Source organism: Giraffa tippelskirchi, chromosome 5 (genome assembly GCF_054371585.1).
Source record: "Giraffa tippelskirchi isolate mGirTip1 chromosome 5, T2T-mGirTip1v1.2.pri, whole genome shotgun sequence".
Lineage (NCBI taxonomy): Eukaryota > Metazoa > Chordata > Mammalia > Artiodactyla > Giraffidae > Giraffa > Giraffa tippelskirchi.
The window spans coordinates 24,883,937-24,904,558 of record NC_137279.1 but is presented as its reverse complement, the minus strand read 5'-3'; the positions used below and the strand labels follow the sequence as shown (position 1 = coordinate 24,904,558).

General features: G+C 38.9%; 1 protein-coding gene across 16 annotated transcripts in view; it reads right to left on the bottom strand.

The window, feature by feature from the left end:
- Window positions 1-20,622, bottom strand: part of SLC9C2 (solute carrier family 9 member C2 (putative)) — a 100,327-nt gene that overhangs the window by 44,863 nt on the left and 34,842 nt on the right. For all 16 annotated transcript variants that reach the window (XM_081493774.1, XM_081493772.1, XM_081493779.1 and 13 more), the window contains 5 exons: window positions 17,497-17,640; window positions 15,051-15,219; window positions 9,857-9,938; window positions 5,964-6,130; window positions 5,294-5,392 (listed from right to left, as the gene is read on the bottom strand). In XM_081493774.1, coding sequence (XP_081349900.1) covers window positions 5,294-5,392; window positions 5,964-6,130; window positions 9,857-9,938; window positions 15,051-15,219; window positions 17,497-17,640 — 661 coding nt within the window. The remainder of the gene's footprint in view (window positions 1-5,293; window positions 5,393-5,963; window positions 6,131-9,856; window positions 9,939-15,050; window positions 15,220-17,496; window positions 17,641-20,622) is intronic.

Sequence of the window (20,622 nt, the reverse complement as noted above, 5' to 3'; positions counted from 1 at the left end):
AGAATGACTGTCATCAAAAAAGGCTACAAATAATAAATGCTGCAGAAAGTGTGTGGAGAAAACAGAACCCTTGTACATTGTTGGTATGAAATGTAAATTGGTGCATCTACTATAAAGAACAGTATGCAAGTTCCTTAAAAAACAAAAAATAGAGCTACCATATGATCTAGTAATCTTACTTCTGGGTATATAGACAAAAAACCCCAACACTCTATTTCAAAAAGGTACATGCACCCCAACATTCATAGCAGCACCATTTACAATCACCAAGACACAGAAACAACCCAAGTGCCTGCTAACACAGCTGGCTTAAGAAGATATGACTATATTATATATATATATATATATACATATATATATCATGGAACATACATATATCATTGAATATATATATAATGAAATATTACTCAGCCATATAAAATAATGAAATATGCCATTTGCAGCAACTTGGATCATCCTAGAGATTATCAAACTAAGTGAAGCAAGTCAGACAAATATTATATCATGTGGAATCTAAAATAAAAGTGAATATATAAATAAATATATAAATGAATCTATAGACAAAATGGAAACAGACTCACAGACATAGAAAACAAGCTTATAGTTACCCAAAAGGAAAGGGAGGAAGACAAATTAGGAATATGATACTGACATATATAAACTATAATACATAAAATAGATAAGCAACAAGGATTTACTGTATAGCAACAGAAATTATATTCAAGATCTTGTAATAACGTATAATGAAATATAATCTGAAAAAACGGAATCACTATGCTATATGCTTAAAACTAACACAATATTGTAAATCAAATATATTTCAATTTCTTAAAAAAAGATAACATGGAGTGGATCACTACATGGGATTATTGCTTTAAAAAGTAAATGTGGTAGGTCATTATAACAATGGTCCCAATGAAACACAGCTGCCCAGGTCTCTTTGTGACTAACATCGCTGCTCTTCCCTTCAAAGGTAGGCTCTTCTTCACTCACTGAATCTGGGCTAGCTTTGGGATTTACTTTGACTAATTGAATGGGAGTGAAAATGATGTTATTCAACTTCCAGAGCCTTGCAGCTCCTCTTCTCACCCTGTTGGAACCCAGAGATCACCATGTAGTGAAGAAGCTCAGTTCACTCTACTGGAAGATAGGAGGCCACATGGAGGAGAACCAAAGTGCCCTGAAATACAACATAGTCAACTGCCAAATCTGTGAGTGAGGACATGTTGGACCCTCCAACCCCAATTGAACTAAGATGGTAGCCGACACATGAGTGGTCCCAGGCAAGACCAGCAACAAAATCATCCAGACTGCCAACCCACAGAACTGTGAGAAATACCAAATCATTGTTTTCAGCCACTAGGTTTTGTAGTATAGCAAAGGCTAACCAAAACAGAAATCAGTACTAATTGTGGAGAGTCTCCATAACAAAAAGCTAAACCGTGTGCTGTTAGTTTTGGGACTAGGTGGTGAGTAGAGGCTAGAAGGGCAATGAGGAGACTGGAAGTTGGAAAAGCAGTGAGAAAACTGATGCAGAAGGCTGGAGGGAGGCAGTTGTGCTATGACAAATTAGCACAACTGGCATAACGTCACCTAAGGCAACTTGGAAAGTAGAAGTTGTGCCTAATAAATTTATAAATCTGGCTAAAGAGATTTATGGATTTCAAATATTCTAGAAATACTGAAGGGTCAACTTTTTTGGGGAATATAATTACTTTACAATGTTGTGTTAGTTTCTGCTGTACAACAACATGAATCAGCCATAAGGATAAATATATCCTCTCTCTCTTAAACCTCCCTCTCACCTCCACCTGCTATCTCACCCATCTAAGTTGTCATGGAGCACCAAGCTGAGCTCCCATGCTATACAGCTGAGTCCCACTAACTATTTTATACATGGTAGTGTATATATATCAATCCCATTCTTCCCATTTGTCCCACCCTCCCTTTCCCCTCCTGTGTCCACATGTCTGTTTCTCTACATCCGCATCTCTATTCTCGCTTTGGAAATGGTTCATCTGTACCATTTTTCTAGATTTCGCATGTATATGTTAATATACAAGATTTGTTTTTATCTCTAGCTGCATGTGATAATGTATGAGAAGAGAGAGGTAAACCAAAAGGTAACAGATCAATCTGTAAGCAGATATTACAGAAAATATAAAGAGGCCATGATTTGCCAGGTTGAAAACCAAACCCATTTTCCATCTGCAGTCTCTCCAGGTGGTAAAATATCAGGGAATGAAAATCAAATCTAGAGTTCCGCCAGTAAAATATGGCCTCAGCTTCAAGATCAAGTCAAGGTTGTGGCTCAAGACCCTTGGATAAGACCACTTAGAGGTTAAAGGTAGTGCTTAGCCTACCCTCTCAAGCAGACTAAAGGCTTCTCAGACCCATATCGTCTGGCATGTGGCCTGTATGAAAAGGAATTACAGAGTAGAACAGACTACAATCAGACTTATTGAAAACACAGAGTTTTTAAGGAAATTGTATCAGGGTGGGCTTAAAAAGACAATAAAGAGTTTTAATGAATAGGAATTTCCATTTCTACTGGCAGAAATCAGTCTGAGAAAATTGCTCAGTCACAAACATGGATTACGTGCATGTATGCTAAGTCACTGCAGTTGTGTCCAACTCTTTGCGATCCTATGGACAGTGCCTGCCAGGTTCCTCTCTGTCCGTGGGATTCTCCAGGCAAGAATACTGGAGTGGGTCACCATTCCCTTTTCCAGGGGATCTTCCCAACACAGAGATCAAACCCTCATCTCTTACATCGCCTGCACTGGCAGGCGGGTTCTTTACCACTAGTGCCACATGGGAAGCCCAAACATGGGTTACCTCCTATGATAATAGAATGGGGAGAACTAGGTCATATGCCCAGCTGAATTTCAGAACTGCCAAGGACCAGTGATTAATCAATGCTTCCTGTTCTCTTCCTTCTTGAACAGAAGTGTCTGTTGATTACCACTGAAAGTTGGGATTGGGGTTGGCGGTGGAGGCGGAGGCTGAGGAGACAGGTAACTTCTTTTTAGTCCACTGTTCTGTGTATCAAGAGGAATCATACTTAAAGAGATACAACCAAGGAGCCTGAGCAATCCTAGACTAAATGAACATCATGAGGTAACAGACTTTGAATCTGCTACCATAATGGAATAAAGCTTATCTGGGGATGGGGGTGGGATACAGTGTCTTAGAAAAAGATGAATGTGTTTTGCTTTGCACCTCTTCTGAAAGCTAAGTCATGTCCAACTCTTTGTGACCCCATGGACTGTAGTCTACCAGGCTCCTCTGTTCATGAGATTTCCCAGGCAAGAATACTGCAGTAGGTTACCATCTCCTTCTCCAGGGGATCTTCCTGACCTGGGGATGGAACCCATATCTCCTGTTTGGCAGGCGGTTTCTTTACCACTGAGCCATCAGGGAAGCCCTTTGCTTTGTAGGAGGGGTATAAATATTTGTGGCCAGTAGGCAGAACATGGTACATTATATATGGTCACAAATTCTTTGCATCTCTTACCATCAAGAGCTTGAGTCTACTGTCCCAAGCCTTAAATTAAAGTGGCTTCATTTGCAAAGTCTGGTAGTAGGGTACTGACTCTCAGCTGTATGCCTCAGGTTACTTCTGTATGGTCTCTCATTCTTCAAAGGCTAGGCCAGCTTCCTCACATGACAATCTGAGGGTGGTATTCAAAGTGGAAGAAGGGGGAAGTTGCAAATCTCCTCAAGGCCTAGGCTCCAGTACATTCCCAAAGTCATTTGGCTACATACTCCTGGTCATAACAAGTCACAAGAGCAACCCAAGTTCAATGATGGGGAGGGATATAGACACTACCTCTCAATAGGGGATTGGTTCTACAAAGAATTCATGACCATACTTTACATCTCTGGGTAAGAACCTTCCAAATTCTGAGAACATTTTAAATTAACTATAGAAATGTTTTTAAAACAATATAGTGTTAGTGTTTTTGTATTAAGAAGAAATATGTTCTTCAAAAGAAAAAAAAAAAAGAGGAATTTATAGATTAAAAGAGACCTAAAGTACATATTCTGGGCTTCCCCGATGGCTCAGCAGTAAAGAATCCACCTGCAAGCCAGGAGCTGCAGGAGATGCAGGTTTGATCCCAGGGTCAGGAAGATCCCCTGTAGGAGGGCATGACAACCCACTTTGGTATTCTTGCCTTGAAAGTCCCATGGACAGAGAAGCCTGGTGGGCTGCAGTCCACAGGGTCGCAAAGAGTCAGACTCAACTGAAGCGATAGCACGCACGCAAGCAAAGTACATATTCACTAACTGCAATATATGATTTCATTGAAATGCAATTTAAAGATGTAAACTGGAACTATGCATTGATCACATTTATGAGATAACTGGAAATCTGATCATTGACCAATATTTGATGTTATTAGGGAATTACTCTTTAGGCACAATATTAGTATTTTATTGTTTTTTAAGACTTTAAAATTTCAAGATACATACTGAAATATTTGCAGATGAAATGATATATTGAATAACATTTGGGATTTATTTCAAAATAACCTGGGAGATGTGGGAGTGACTGAGGGTACAGATGGGGCAGGGCTGGTCATGTGTGGATGTTCGTGAAGGCTGAGTGATAGGTACATGGAGGTTCAGTACACTATTTTATCTACTTTTGTATGCGTTAGAAATTCTTCACAATAGGTTCTAAAATGAAAATAAAAAGGAAGGATTCTGGGCATAATGAGCATTTCACATACTTGTAAATTTGAATAAAATTTGTACTATTAGGATAAAACCCCAATTTTAAATGTACAATTTGATAAGTTGATTCAAACTTGATTTTATCTCATAATCTTTCTATGTTTACATTATAATATTCAAATATTAAATCTTAAATATTTTAAGAGAATGTTTGATTCATTAGATTTATTTTAGCTTATTAGATTTACAAGAGTTAAATAAGCACTTGAGAATATTTTATATAAAAGGAACTCACATACTTAAATCTGTGAAAGCAGTTTCAAATATTTGAAGATGTTTAACTGTATAAATGGCACAAAATATTATTCAAAGGCTCCCTAAAAGTGAACTGCTAAAATTTGCTAGACTTAGAAATAGAATAAGGCTTGTGACTTGAATTTAAAGCCTTAGAAATTTCTTTTATTTTTTTAACTTTCATAAATCAAACATAAAGTTTAACAACCAATCAAAAGGTGAAAATTTTTCTAGTCACTTGAAAACCATATGTAAGAATTAAAAACATTGCAAGAATAAAATACATAAATAAAAAGCAGATTATGTGAAGGATACTAACTATTTGTATTATAGCTACATGCAATCGGGCTTCTTCTATTAAAACTTCATCTGTTGGGAACTCCTCCTTCGCGTTATTGTCACTTGAAACTTGAGGAGGCTAAACAGACAGAGATAGTTAAAAATAAGCAAAAAGGATTTGGAGCTGTCAAATACCCTGCTCTACCAAGATTCCAAAACTCAAATCAGAATTGCTAAAATGAAGGGCTGTGTGTAAGTGGAAAACATTCTCCATGTTAGAAATGTTGCTTTCAGTTGTGGTGAAGTAACTATTCATTTGGGGAGATTTAGAAGCCAAATTCTTCCCCAAACCGGTCTATGCTTGACTGCTCTCTAAAGCTGCCTGTGTTTTCTGCTTTTGAATAGTACTTGAACAGGGAGAGATCGCTCACTTTCTCAACCAGCTGGAAAATATCACCCTGGCAGAGGCCATTCATAGTTACTCAATCAGCCTATTTGTAAAAACATCAGTTCTCTCATATTTGGCAAATAAGGCTAGATCACCAACATCTGTTCAGAAACAGAATTCAGAGTATTTTGGCTGATAGAAAAAAGCTAGTAAATGTATCTCTCTTCAGTATCCTGACCTATAACCAACAGAATCAAGTTTTTCATAATAAAAGAAACAGAGAGAAAGAGAAAGGACTAGTTTTTGCCAGGAATCAACTCACAGGAATGATGTATTCAATCTTGGTTTTTTCTTCTACTAAGGTCCAATTAACATTTGTCAACAGTTTTTCTGTTTTAAATAAAGTTATTCTGCTCTGTATCATCTCCTGGATGTGCTTAATGGCATTTTGCATGGCCATCTGTCTTGGAATGGAAAGGACACACAAATCTATGGCAAAGAAAAGGAAGGACCTTAATAAAATAGTGAAGAATGCACAGGGAATTGAAATATTGCATGATGTAGTGCAATCTTGGCATCATCTGCAGAGCCAAATCAGAGTGCTTAGAGCAAGGACCACTATTTGTCCAAAATTTTCCAGAAAATTACCCAACTACCCATTTCCTTTCGGCCGTTCAGCTCAACTTTAACTGACTCAATTGCTCAAGAATGTTTTCTTAGTTTCTTTCTGTTTCCTATAGCTAGAAACATGACTCACTATTTCAAGTCATCCAATCAGTACTTCTCAAAGTATGGAAAATTACCTGTACCTTCTACAGGTAGAAGAATTGCCTGTTGAATTATTCCTGGGCTTTACCCCATGTCTGGAGAATCTGATTGGCCTGAGAATTTTCATTTTAGAAACTTCTCCAACTGATACTTATACATAATAAAATTTAAAGACCACTGCAATAGAGATGCCTCCAATTTAACATCTCTGTTTCCTGACCAGCAAATCTTTACGTCCAAAATTTGTGGCAGTTTGTATCATCCTGAAGTATCAATTTGAAGTTACAGCTATCAACCTTGCTTACCAAAAGGAGAAATTTAATTAGTGAGTGAGCTCAGCCTACACACTCAGAACTCCATCTCAATAAAACTGTTCTTGATAAAACACAAGATTCTACTGTATAGCATAAGGAACTGCATTCAACATCCTATAATAAAGCCTAATGGAAAAGAATATAAAAAAGAATGTACACATATGTATAACTCAATCACTTTGCTGTACAGCAGAAACTAACAAAACATTGTAAATCAACTATACATCAATTAAATGTTAACCTCTTCATAACTGCATATGAGATGTCTCAAATAGTTTAACATGTTATTAAAATATTTCAGTTTAACTTTATTGCATTCTCTACAGGACTCTGTGGTGTTCAATATTTGAAATTTTCAGGGATTCAAAAAGATTTGAAATCATCTCTCTCTCAGTTCTCTGTGGTCCAGAGCAAAGATGCATTTGACTGCATGCTAAGGAGTTAGAATGTGTCAGCTTTGGATTTAAAATTCCCATGGCATAGAGCACACAAGGAGAAAGTTTATACATTTGCATAGTTACATCCCACCCATTAGGATGAGCAACAGCCACCTTCCAATTGCTCTGGGAAAACAGGGGTATAAGGGGACTGATTGGTCATACCAGTACATTTGAATGAACTCCTGTGTTTAAGATGATTCTGAAAGAATATGAGGATGAGTCTTTCCCTCTTTTTTTAATTTTATTGAAGTATAGTTGATTTAAAATGTTGTGTTTAATTTCTGCTGGACAGCAAAGTGATAGTGTTATATATATACATGAGTGAGTGAAAGTTGCTCAGTTGTGTCTGACTCTTTGCGATCCTATGGACTATACAGTCCAGTGGAATTCTCCAGGCCAGAATACTGGGAGTGGGTAGCCTTTCCCTTCTCCAGGGGACCTTCCCAACCCAGGGATCAAACCCAGGTCTCCCACATTGCAGGCAGATTCTTTATCAGCTGAGCCACAAGGGAAGCCTTGCTCTAATATATATATATATATATATATATATATATATGTATGTATGTATATATAATATATGTATATATATATATATATACACCTATATTCTGCATATTCTTTTCCATTATGATTTATCACAGGATATTGAATATAGTTCCCTGTGCTATAGAGTAGTTTGTCTGCTAATCCCAAACTCCCAGTCCTTCCCTCCCTTCCCTCTTGGCAACCACAAGTCTGTTCTCTATATCTATAAGCTTGTTTTTGTTTCATAAATGTGTTCATGTGTGTCTAATTTTTATTAGATTCCACATATAAGTGATATCATATGGTATTTGTTTTTCTCTTTATGACTTATTTCACTTAGTATGACAAGCTCTAGATTCAGAGGATGGATCTCTTAAAAGCATTAGACCAGGTGGAAGAAGCTAATTCAAAATTTTTCCTGATAAAATTCAGTTTTGTTAGTTACATGCTAACATGTGCATAATTCTAGAAAGGATGAGCATCAATTCTGAGGATAAAGTATGTGCCATATATATTTGTTTCATAATGAAAATTCTGAGGTTCAGTTAATACAATAAAAAAAAATTGTATGGGAAGAAAAGGAGAAGAAAAAAATATTTCCATGATAGTAAAACCTCTTGATCTTGTTTCTGAGTATCAGAGTAAGAGCAATCTCAAGCAAACAAGCATGGGAGAAAACCAGATGCTATGTCATAAGCCAAGAGAGCAGAGTGGGTCTGGATCCCTGAAAGCCTGTGAAAATTGGTGGGAAGGGAGGTGTAAGCAAACCTTCAGGGATCGAGTTAACTTCACTCACGCTCCAGCACAGCAAGCTCATGCTGGCCCACGCACGACTTTCCACTGCAAACAACAGCAAACCCCATGACTTGGGGAGAAGGAGTGCTGCCAAAACTCGGCCCCATTTACTAGTCCTATTCATATACTGGAGCCCCAGACTTTGAGGTCAGCTTTCACAAGAAGCTCTGCCATAGTGTTGATGTGGCATAGTTTCAGGAGTGGGCAGGACTATGGAAAGACACAAGCAGAGAGGCTGAATTCACCAGGCTATTTCTCTGTTTATAAGAACTCTCCTTCCTCAGTACCCTTCCATCAACCTCTCCCGAGTTCCACATTTTCCAAGAAACCTTCTGATTACTAATTTGATTTATTAAGGAAAGTGGTACTTAGAGGTGAATGCCCTGAATAACGATCACAATTATTTCAGACATAGAAAGAAATCATCCTCATTATAAATTAATAATTGATTTTCTGCTGCATCTCTATTCTCCTGGGAGTGCAACAGATGTAAATTTACAGCCATCTAATTAATTCTAGACACTCTGACAAAATCAGGTCTCTGCACCAGCAAAACTGAGGACCAGGCCATGGGACACTGGACAATACTAAGGCCCTACTCCTCCAAGACTCTGTGTAATTCCGCCCCACCCTCTCTCTCCTCGTGGACTCCATTGCCACTGATTATCTTATCCTGATTTCTCTATTGATCATGGGCCTTTTTGTGATTTTATTATATCTATATATTTTATTATCAACAGCTTCACATTTTTTCTAGAAATAGGCAACTCTGGCAGAGCCTGCTTACTGCTCCCCTTCATTCTCCTCTTCTTCCCTTCCCAAGAGAATCTCCATGTTTTGGCTAAGCACATGACCAGTCAGTTAAGATAGTACTTCCCATCTTCCTTTGCCCTTGTGTGCCCATGAGACTAAGTTCTGGCCAATGAACTGTGAGTGGTAATGATATGTACAACTTCTGGAAGCAGAAGGAAGCTTCTTTAAATAAGCTCCTTAATCTCCATTGACACCATACCACCACCATCACTCCCACCCCATTTTTCCTTTCTAGTTGTTTGGACTGAAGATAAGTGACTGTGAGTCCACTTCTACCCTGCAGACAAGAGCAACACTCTGGGAAGCAGAGGAGGAATGAAAGAGAAGGATTTGAAGTCTCTGCACAACCTCATAGAACAGAACCATCCCACTCTTCTTGACTTTCTGATGGGGGGTGGTGGGAAACAGCTTCTGTCTTGTTTAAGGCACTCTTAATGTGGTTTCTATTAACAGGGAGTGAATGAAAACTGAGCGATTTCATGATCAATTCCTTGAGCTCCAGAAGAAATGTCCCAGCAACAATCTATTTGCATTATTCTTCCTGGTTAAGTAGACTTTACCTAATGTCCTGGCCAAACGAGTCATCATGTATGAATTTATTCCCAAGGTCATTAAGGATATTACTTGTATGTACAATATAAACTGAAAGAGAAAACACACACACAGTCAAAACATTAATAAGTTCTCCAAAGGGAATTATTGTTCAATTAATCACCAACAAAATTCTACCTTAATCCACATTTTTAAATCCTACCTCTGATAAGTAAGACGAGGCAAAAGGGCTGTTTTGGGGCAGGAAGTTCAGCAACAGCAGGCAGTGGTGACAGGGAAGTGCACCTACCGCAAGCATTTACTACATAAAGCCTTACAAGAAGCTCTGAAGAAGCAGACAGGAACTGCAGTGGGGTTCAGAGAGGCACCGCACAGAAGCATAACCACATTTGTAGATCCTAGTTCTGCCATTTACTAACTATGGAATTTGAGGCCAGTGAACTTAACCACTCTGAGTCTCAACATCCTTTACTGAAACACAGAGTTAATAGCAGTGTGTCTTCAGAGAATATTTCCCAAATGACTGATCGTAATAAGCACCTGAAGTGCTTCTTAAAGACACTGACTCCCAGGTTAATCTCCTGCAGATACTGATTCTGTAGGTGGCATCAAACGGATTCGTAACATCAGACAGATTTGGGAAACACTGGAAAATGATACTCACATGTTAGTTAACATTTCATTGTCTTGGTTTTAGGCCAATTCCTTGCACAAAAGAAAATTGAGGGAGCTCAAATATTGGTCATTATTCTGTTCCTCTGGAACATGGAAGGACCCAAACTCCCTGTAAAACCACAGGTATATTTGGACTCCAAATGCATTTCCAGACCATGCCCACAGACACGGAGTGTAAATCCTCAGGAAAGATGGCAAGGATTATGATACTCCATTATTTTCTAAAGCACTATTAAAAAATCAGCTCTTTCTCTTTCGGGAGTTAGGGTGCCTGAGTTCTTTAACTAACACGCTATTTTTGTTTGTTTTTGGTTTCCTCACATACGAGAGGTGAACCCGTATGAGGGAGGTGATAGTTGCTCCTTCCAGAAAAGACATCTGAAAAACTACTGTACTCCTAGGATCTTCTGGGGCAGGAGTAAAAGAGCAAAGAAGAGAAAATTCTGTACTTGCAGTAGGATAATATCAAAAAACTCCGTACATTTACCTCCAGATTAAGGTTCCTTGGGAGGTGGGTAGTGTTCCTTATGTAAGAATTTTCTTTGGAATGGACTATTTTTAAAGTCTTTATTGAATTTGTTACAATATTGTCTCTGTTTTATGTTTTGGCTTCTTGGCCCCAGTGGAAGTGGGATCTTAGCTCTCTGAATAAGGATCGAACCCGCACACCCTGCATTGGAAGGTAAAGACTTAACCACTGGATCACCAGGGAAGTCCTGATGGGTAGTGTTCTCAATTCACATTATTTAGGTGCTTTTCGCCCTCCCAGGAGTAGGTTTGGGATTCATCTCACTAGGAAGTGGCAGGGGTATCCTGGGGACTTCCAGAAACTTCTAACGACTTTTCCAGCGAGCTCACAGAGTACTGTCACAAATACCAAGGTAGGCTAACACTGTCAGCAGATGTTCTGGGCTCTCTGGACCTTCCCTGGTATCTCACTGATGCTGCCACTGCCTGAAGGCCTGGAAATCCACCAGGTGGCACATGGGGAAAATGTTTTGAGAGAGAGTAGAAAGGAAACCAAGTTCAGTCTTGCACTGTGGATAATGTAGCCTAGGCCAAAACTTTTTAAGAAATTAATTTTTTTATTTAGCCCTAAATAACATAAAGAATGAAAAGAGACAGAGCCAAAGCAAAAACAACACCCAGTTGTGGATGTGACTGGTGATGGAAGTAAAGTCCAATGCTGTAAAGACCAATACTGCATAAGAACCTGGAATGTTAGGTCCATGAACCAAGGCAGATTGGAAGTGGTCAAACAGCAGATGGCAAGAGTGAATGTCAACATTTGAGGAATCAGCAAACTAAAATGGACTGGAATGCGTGAATTTAACTCAGATGACCATTCTATCTACTACTGTGGGCAAGAATCCCTCAGAAGAAATGGAGTAGCCATCATAATCAACAAAAGAATCCAAAATGCAGTACTTGGATGCAGTCTCAAAAAAGACAGAATGATCTCTGTTCATTTCCAGGGCAAACCGTTCAATATCACAGTAATCCAAGTCTATGCACCAACCAATAATGCTGAAGAAGCTGAAGTTGAACAGTTCTGTGAAGAACCTACAAGACCTTCTAGAACTAACACCCAAAAAGATGTCCTTTTCATGATAGGGGACTGGAATCCAAAGTAGGAAGACAAGAAATACCTGGAGTAACAGGCAAATTTGGCCTTGGAGTACAGAATGAAGCAGGGTAAAGGCTAATAGAGCTTTGCCAAGAGAACGCACCAGTCATAGCAAACACCCTCTTCCAACAGCACAAGAGAAGACTACATGGACATTACCAGATGGTCAATGCCAAAATCAAATTGATTAAATTCTTTGCAGCCAAAGATGGAGAAGCTCTATACAGTCAGCAAAAACAAGACCAGGAGCTGACTGTGGCTCAGATTGTGAACTCCTTATTGTTAAATTCAGACTTAAATTGAAGAAAGTGGGGACCATTCAGGTATGACCTAAATCAAATCCCTTACGATTATACAGTGGAAGTGAGAAATAGATTCAAGGGATTAGATCTGATAGAGTGCCTGAAGAACTATGGACGAAGGTTTGTGACATTGTACAGGAGGCAGGGATCAAGACCATCCCCAAGAAAAAGAAAGGCAAAATGGTTGTCTGAGAGGCCTTACAAATAGCTGTGAAGAGAAGTAAAAGGCAGAGGAGAAAAGGAAAGATAAATCCATTTGAATGCAGGTTCCAAAGAATAGCAAGGAGAGATAAGAAAGCCTTCCTCAGTGATCAATGCAAATAAATAGAGGAAAACAATAGAATGGGAAAGACTAGAGATCTCTTCAAGTGATAGATGGATACCAAGGGAACCCTTTCATGCAACGATGGGCACAATAAAGGACAGAAATGGTATGGACCTAATGGAAGCAGAAAATGTTAAGAAGAGGTGGCAAGAATACACAGAAGAAATGTACAAAAAAGATCTTCATGACCCAGATAATCACGATGATATGATCACTCACCTAGAGCCAGACATCCTGGAGTGTGAAGTCGAGTGGGCTTTAGGAAGCATCACTACAAACAAAGCTAGTGGAGGTGATGGAATTCCAGTTGAGCTATTTCAAATCCTAAAAGATGATGCTGTGAAAGTGCTGCACTCAATATGTCAGCAAATTTGGAAAACTCAGCAGTGGCCACAGGACTGGAAAAGGTCAGTTTTCGTTCCAATCCCAAAGAAAGGTAATGCCAAAGAATGCTCTAACTACCACACAATTGCACTCATCTCACACGCTAGGAAAGTAATGCTCAAAATTCTCCAAGCCAGGTTTCAACAGTACGTGAACCGTGAACTTCCAGATGTTCAAGCTGGATTTAGAAAAGACAGAGGAACCAGAGACCAAATTGCCAACATCCACTGGATCATTGAAAAAGCAAGAGAGTTCCAGAAAAACATCTATTTCTGCTTTATTGACTATGCCAAAGCCTTTGACTATGTGGATCACAATAAACTGTGGAAAATTCTGAAAGCGATGGGAATACCAGACCACCTGACCTGCCTCTTGAGAAACCTGTATGCAGGTCAGGAAGCAACAGTTAGAATTGGACATGGAACAACAGACTGGTTCCAAATAGGAAAAGGAGTACGTCAAGGCTGTATATTGTCACCCTGCTTATTTAACTTATATACAGAGTACATCATGAGAAATGCTGTGCTGGATGAAGCACAAGCTGGAATCAAGATTGCCAGGAGAAATATCTAACCTCAGATATGCAAATGACACCACACTTATGGCAGAAAGGGGAGAAGAACTAAAGAGCCTCTTGATGAAAGTGAAAGAAGGCAGTGAAAAAGTTGGCTTAAAACTCAACATTCAGAAAACTAAGATCATGGCATCCAGACCCATCACTTCATGGCAAATACATCGGGAAACAGTGGCTGACTTTATTTTTTGGGGCTTCAAAATCACTGCAGATAGTGACTACAGCCATGACATTAAAAGATGCTTACTCCTTGGAAGAAAAGTTATGACCAACCTAGACAACACATTAAAAAGCAGAGACGTTACTTTGCCAACAAAGGTCCATCTAGTCAAAGCTATGGTTTTTCCAGAAGTCATGTATGGATGTGAGAGTTGGACTATAAAGAAAGCTGAGTGCCAAAGAATTGATGCTTTTGAACTGTGGTGTTGGAGAAGACTCTTGAGAGTCCCTTGGACTGAAAGGAGATCAAACCAGTCCATCCTAAAGGAAATCAGTCCTGAATATTCACTGGAAGGACTGATGCTAACGCTGATACTCCAATACTTTGGCCACCTGATGCGAAGAACTGACTCATTTGAAAAGACCCTGATGCTGGGAAAGTTTAAAGGCAGGAGGTGAAGGGGATGACAGAGGATGAGATGGTTGGATGGCATCACCGACTCAGTGGACATGAGTTTGAGTAAACTCCGGGAGTTGGAGATGGACAGGGAATCCTGGCATGCTGCAGTCCGTGGGTTGCAAAGAGCTGAACACAGCTGAGTGACTGAACTGAACTGAAGAGATATAAATATTAACTAGATCCTTAATTCAAACATTTATAAAATCTTTTTTTCCTTAGTATATTCAATAAGCATTTCAGTTTTCACTCTGATGCTATAGGAACTGGAATGCTCTAGATAGGGTACTGGTTTTTTCATACTTTCTGACCACTCTTGAAAAACAGCATTTGTATGTTCAACAACACCTATTGAACATTTACTAAGCTGTCAGGTGTTTTACTAAGCATCATTGCAATCCTCAACTTGAAGTTCCACAAGTCTAAAAAAGTCACCCAAGATCACTCAACCTGTGAATGGTGGGGCCAGAATTCAGTCCCAAGTGTATCTGACTCTCACAGCCATCACCATTACTTGATATTTGGTCCCTTTCACACCATCAGCATAAACTTTCCTCCATAAGTTCCTTTCTACTTAAAAGAATGCATTCTCCAAATCTAATTTTTTAAATGGTTAGCTTTTATTATTGGGTACTATGACAAGTGCTACAAAATAAAAATGAGTAAATATGAATAATCATGGGATATAATTTTTCTTACCAGCTGTGGTGACTCTACTCTTTGTTCAGCCAGATTATGAACTTCAGGAGCAAAGAGTAAGCTAAAAACTCCTTTAATTCCAGACCATGCTATAACAATTCCCCACCTCCAGTTGTACTCATAACTCGAATGCATCAGAATAGGGCTCACTAACACAACAGTAAGAAACCTGTGGAAAGAAAAACATTTAGTTTAAATCACACTTTATGTATTCAAGGTGTTTTGGGATTTTTTTTTTTTTGGTACCGTTGATACTATGTAGTAAACACTAAATTTCATGAAAAATTTTTCAGAAAAGAGAAGTCAATCCACTTTATTGATAAGTTGTTTAAACTTTCTGGGACTAACCAAATCTGCTATCTAAATTTTGCATATAATACTCAAATCTTGAAAAATAAAGCTAGAAGTTCTATACAAATATAAGAAATTATCATTAATAGTAGTGTGTGCTGTTTAGGATTTTGGTAGTAAATCCCTGCCGGGAAACTTCTTCAGATAACATTGACAAGCTCCCTGGAAGTTCATGACAGGATTCAGAAATTAGACCAGGAGAACCTGTCATGAGGAAAAAGTAAAATCATTGTAGACACTTGAATAAATTTAGCTCAACCAAATTTGTTTGAGCTGCTACAAGAAAGTGAAAGTGAAAGTTGCTCAGTCGTGTCCGACTCTTTGCGACCCCATGGATATACAGTCCTTGGAGTTCTCCAGGCCAGAATACTGGAGTGGGTAGCCATTTCCTTCTCCAGGGGATCTTCCCAACCCAGGGATTGAACCCAGGTCTCCCGCATTGCAGGTGGATTCTTTACCAGCTGAGCCACCCCAAGAATCATACACTAAATGTCACACAAATAATTTCAATTCTGCCTCCTTTCACTATAGATCATTTTTCTATAGGACACTATGTGCTAAAATTTAGATTCTATCTGTAACAGGCTTGCATCTCATTGTCCTTCAAATGAGATTTCAGCAGAAATACAATCGATATATTTCAGCTTCAAAAAAGACATTGTGTATCAGTCATTCAGCCATGAATTTCATAAGACAATTTAGAGGATTCCTGTTATCTACAATTTGCCATCTATAATACATATAATTAATTTGGGCAAACTCGTCATGATCTACAGGTCCTCCTGGTCTAATTTCTGAATCCTGCCATGACCTTTTAAGGAGCTTGTCAGTGGCTCAGACAGTAAAGAATCCGCCTGCAATGCAGGAGACTTGGGTTCGATCCTTGGGTTGGGAAGATCCCCTGGAGGACGGCATGGCAACCCAATCTAGTATTCTTGCCTGGAGAATCCCCATGGACAGAGGAGCCTGGTGGGCTACAGTCCATGGGGTCGCAAAGAGTCGGAAATGACTGAGCGACTAAACACAGCACAGCACCTCCACCTTGCATTTAAGTCTTTTGCAAAGTAATTAGCAACATTTTCAGCCTTACTAAACGATTTTTCTCTAAAATACCATTGAGTCCAGATGAAATAGAACAACTGATGTCATTTCCTGATATCAAAAAGAGAAAGGCAGTTTAGCAAAGGCTCTGGAGTCATTCTACTTAGGTTCAAATTTAGACTTTTATTACTATGAAACCTTAAGCAAGTTATTTAACCTCTTCAAGCCTCTATTTCTTCATCTATAAAATGGAAAAATAATAGTCATTGAATTGCCTCAAAGGACTTTCATGTAGATTCAACTAAATGAAGTAACATTCATAGGGCTTAGAATGATGTTTAGAGGGACTTAACACATGCTAGCAATGATTATGACATCCAGGCCTCTGTTTGACTCACCATCTCCAACACATTTTTCTCAATAAGTCTCTTTATGGCAGAAAACGAAGAGGAACTAAAGAGCCTCTTGATGAAGGTGAAAGAGGAGAGTGAAAAACCTGGCTTAAATTCAACATTCAAAAAACTAAGATCATAGCAGCCGGTCCCATCACTTCATGGCAAATAGATGAGGCAACAATGGAAACCGTGACACACTTTATTTTCTTGCACAGTTAATGCTGTGCACAGTTAATGCTAAATAAATGGCTTTATCATAGTTATGACAATAATAAATCATGATGAAGTCAACAAAATGTTAGGAGCCATTTATCTGGTTCCTGGGGTGCTCACACTTAAACATGTTGAAACAGTTTCCTGCATCTCATCTCCAGAAATTCAAATCAGTTAAATGGGATAGGCCCATGAATTTGCATCTTATCAAGCTCATGGGTTATGCTGATGCTACTGTTCTGCCCCTTCTCTCTTTACAGATAAAACCTTGAAGAGCAAACAGACTTTCCCTCAGGTGCACAGCAAGCTATTGTCAGGACCTTGACAACAATACAGGTTTTCTGACTGCATGTCCATAGCTCCTTTTGCTATAACCCACTTCTTAATTCTAATTCTAGACTTGAGAACCTGAGTCCAGTAAGCAAACTTTAAATTATAATCCTTACCTTACAAAATTCACTGTTACAAATAAGATAAACACGAAAACTACAATGTGAAATTGAAAATATTTGATTTCTCCACATCCAATTACGATGCCAAAGAAAGTATATATTAAATGTTGGAATATACATGAAAACATTATTAGAAACCTAGGATAAATGGAAAGGAAATCACACTTTAAGGGATGTGCTTTTTTTAAATAATTTCCTTTTCACATAAAAGCATCTATCACATAAAAGCATCTACCATTCTTGTCTTAGTAGAGGTCTTTGCCTCCATCACCGCTACTATCAACATTTAAAAACTATTTTGTTGGAATCAGAAACAGACTCACAGATACAGAGAACAAACTAGTGGTTACCAGTGGGGAGAAAGAAGAGCAAGATAGAAGAAGGGGATTAAGAGATTAAAAACTACTATGTATAAAATAAATAAGCAAAAAAGATATGTAGCACAGGAAAATATAGCCATTGTTTTATAATAACTTTAAATGGAGTAAAAACTATAAAAATAGAGTCACTACATTGTATTATGTTGAGAGTAATAAATATTATAAATAAACTATACCTAAATAAAAATTAATGAATTTCATTAAAAGTATTTTGTTGGAACTAAACTACATCATTTCATATTCCCATCACCCTCATCACACCAATATCTGTGAGCTGCCTCTCTCGCAGCAGAGTAGTAAGATCGAGGCAGAAAAATAAAGATCCCCCTCCACCAAGCTGGTGATGTGGCGATTTTGCTGAGATGAGTTGGCAGCATATCCATGTCAGACCCATGACTGAAACCACAGCTGAGGCTGCTGCAAGGAGCCCCCTGTCTGGTTAACCCTGACTTTGTAATAGCTGACTGGATCCCCTCAACACGCTCTGCACTACTTCTCCCTTTGTGATTTGCATGCAAGTCCCTTATCCGATATTCTTGTCTGGAGAATCCCATAGACACAGGAACCTGGCGGGCTACAGACCACAGGGTCACAAAGAGTCGGACATGACTGAGTGACTGAGCAGGCATGCTCACACCCTTATCTTTTTTTTTAATTTATTTTTTTAATTGAAGGATAATTGCTTTACAGAATTTTGTGGTTTTCTCTCATACATCAATAAGAATCAGCCATAGGTACACCCATGTCCCCTCCCTCCCAAACCCCCCTTCCATCTCTCTCCCCATCCCACCCTTCTAGACTGTCACAGAGCACCTGTTTGAGTTCCCTGAGTCATACAGCAAGTTCCCATTGGTTATCTATTTTACACATGGTAATGTAAATTTCTATGTTACTCTCTCCATACATCCCACCCTCTCCCTCCTCCCCTTCCCCCAGGTCCACAGGTCTGTTTTCTATGTCTGTTTCTCCATCGCTGCCCTGAAAATAAACTCATCAGTACCATCTGTTTATATTCCATATATATGCATCAGTATATGATATTTATATTTCTCTTTCTGACATACTTCACACTGTATAATAGGCTCATTAGACCTGACTCAAATGCATTTCTTTTTATGGCTGAGCCTTTTTATGGCTGAGTAGCATTCCATTGTGTATATGTACCACAGCTTCTTTATCCATTCAAGTGTCAGTGGACATCTAGGTTACTTCCATGTTCTAGCTATTGTAAATAGTGCTGCAATGAACACTGGGGTACATGTGTCTTTTTCAATTTTGGTTTCCTCAGAACATATGCCTAGTAGTGGGATTGCTGGGTCATATGGGCACACTCATGCCCTTATCTTAAGGGTCTCTTCTGTCTGATTTCTCATCTACCAAATTCCTAAAGATGTTGTGAGGCTGACTCTAATCCCATACTCTTCAGGAAAAATATCCTCAGCACGCTCGCTGGACGTGATCCTCCTCTGAGTCCCCACAGTGCCAGTCATCTGCAACACTATGGTTCTCAAGCAGAGAAGCACATTAGAACCACTCAAATTGCTTTCCAAAAATCTACATGTCTTGTGACTTCCCTGGCCTTCCAGCGGTTAGGATTTCTCCTTCTAATGCAGAGTGTATGGGCTTGATTCCTGGTCTGGGAGCTGAGAACCCACGTCTCGAAGCCAAAAAAACAAAACATAAAACAGAAGCAACACTGTAACAAATACAATAAAACTTTAAAAGTGGTCCACATCAAAAAAAAAAAACCACCTTAAAAAAAGCCACCTCCAAAGAGTCAGTGCTTAGGGTGTGGGGCCGCTCTGGCTCCATGTGGTATCACACCTGGGTCTGGGCCAGGTCTGACTTGTACAGTCAGATCTCAAGTCCTGCCCCTTCTTGGACCCCTCTCTTCAGACCTCCCCTTTCGGAGGACTGGGTGACCGTCTGTCTCACAAACCAGTCTTCCTATAGGTAGGCCTCAAGATCTACCCTGGGAAAGAAGCGTTAGGAAGCCTCATTTTAGCTGCAGATAGAAATCATGTTCTCTGATACAGCATTACTCCAATCAAGCAGACGGTCCAATTCTCTACCTGACTCCTGTCGCTTGATTCAGTTGATTCAGAACTCCTAGCAGAAAAGGGTATCAGTGGGACCTCAAACTCCAAAGCTTAGTTTTATCAAACTTCAGAAATGATGGAATAACTGGCTGAGTAGAAGAATTTTTAAAATGTCTCCACAGGACCTTAAGAAATGCCTTACATATAGTAAAATCCTAATAAAGATAGAATTATTTATACTTATTCATAGTCTCTTAAATAAACACATCCATCATTTAGCAATGAGTGTATTCTGAGAAGGGACTTATTTTCAAAGCCCCAAACCTAGGATACAATGTTCAGGCCATAGGAGATAATAAGAAAGGCCTGGTTGAATACATAAAAGAATAAACAATTGAATGAATAGAATGAGTAATTTATAATGATGCTGACAGACAGCATGACTGAGCTCAGAAAACTGTCCAAAATTCAGACAAAAAGGATATGTTCTATGAACTAGTTATTTCTAAGCTTCTGTTTTTGAAAACCGGTAAAGTGTCATTCACATATACACAAGACTAGAATAAGCTACAGGGGCCATTTTTAAAAAAAATTTGCAAGGTAATTTTTTTTAAAGTACCATCTTCCATGACTGGAATTTCATGACAGAAATGACATTTTAAACATCAAAAAAGTATGAAGGACATAATTTCAGAACAAAA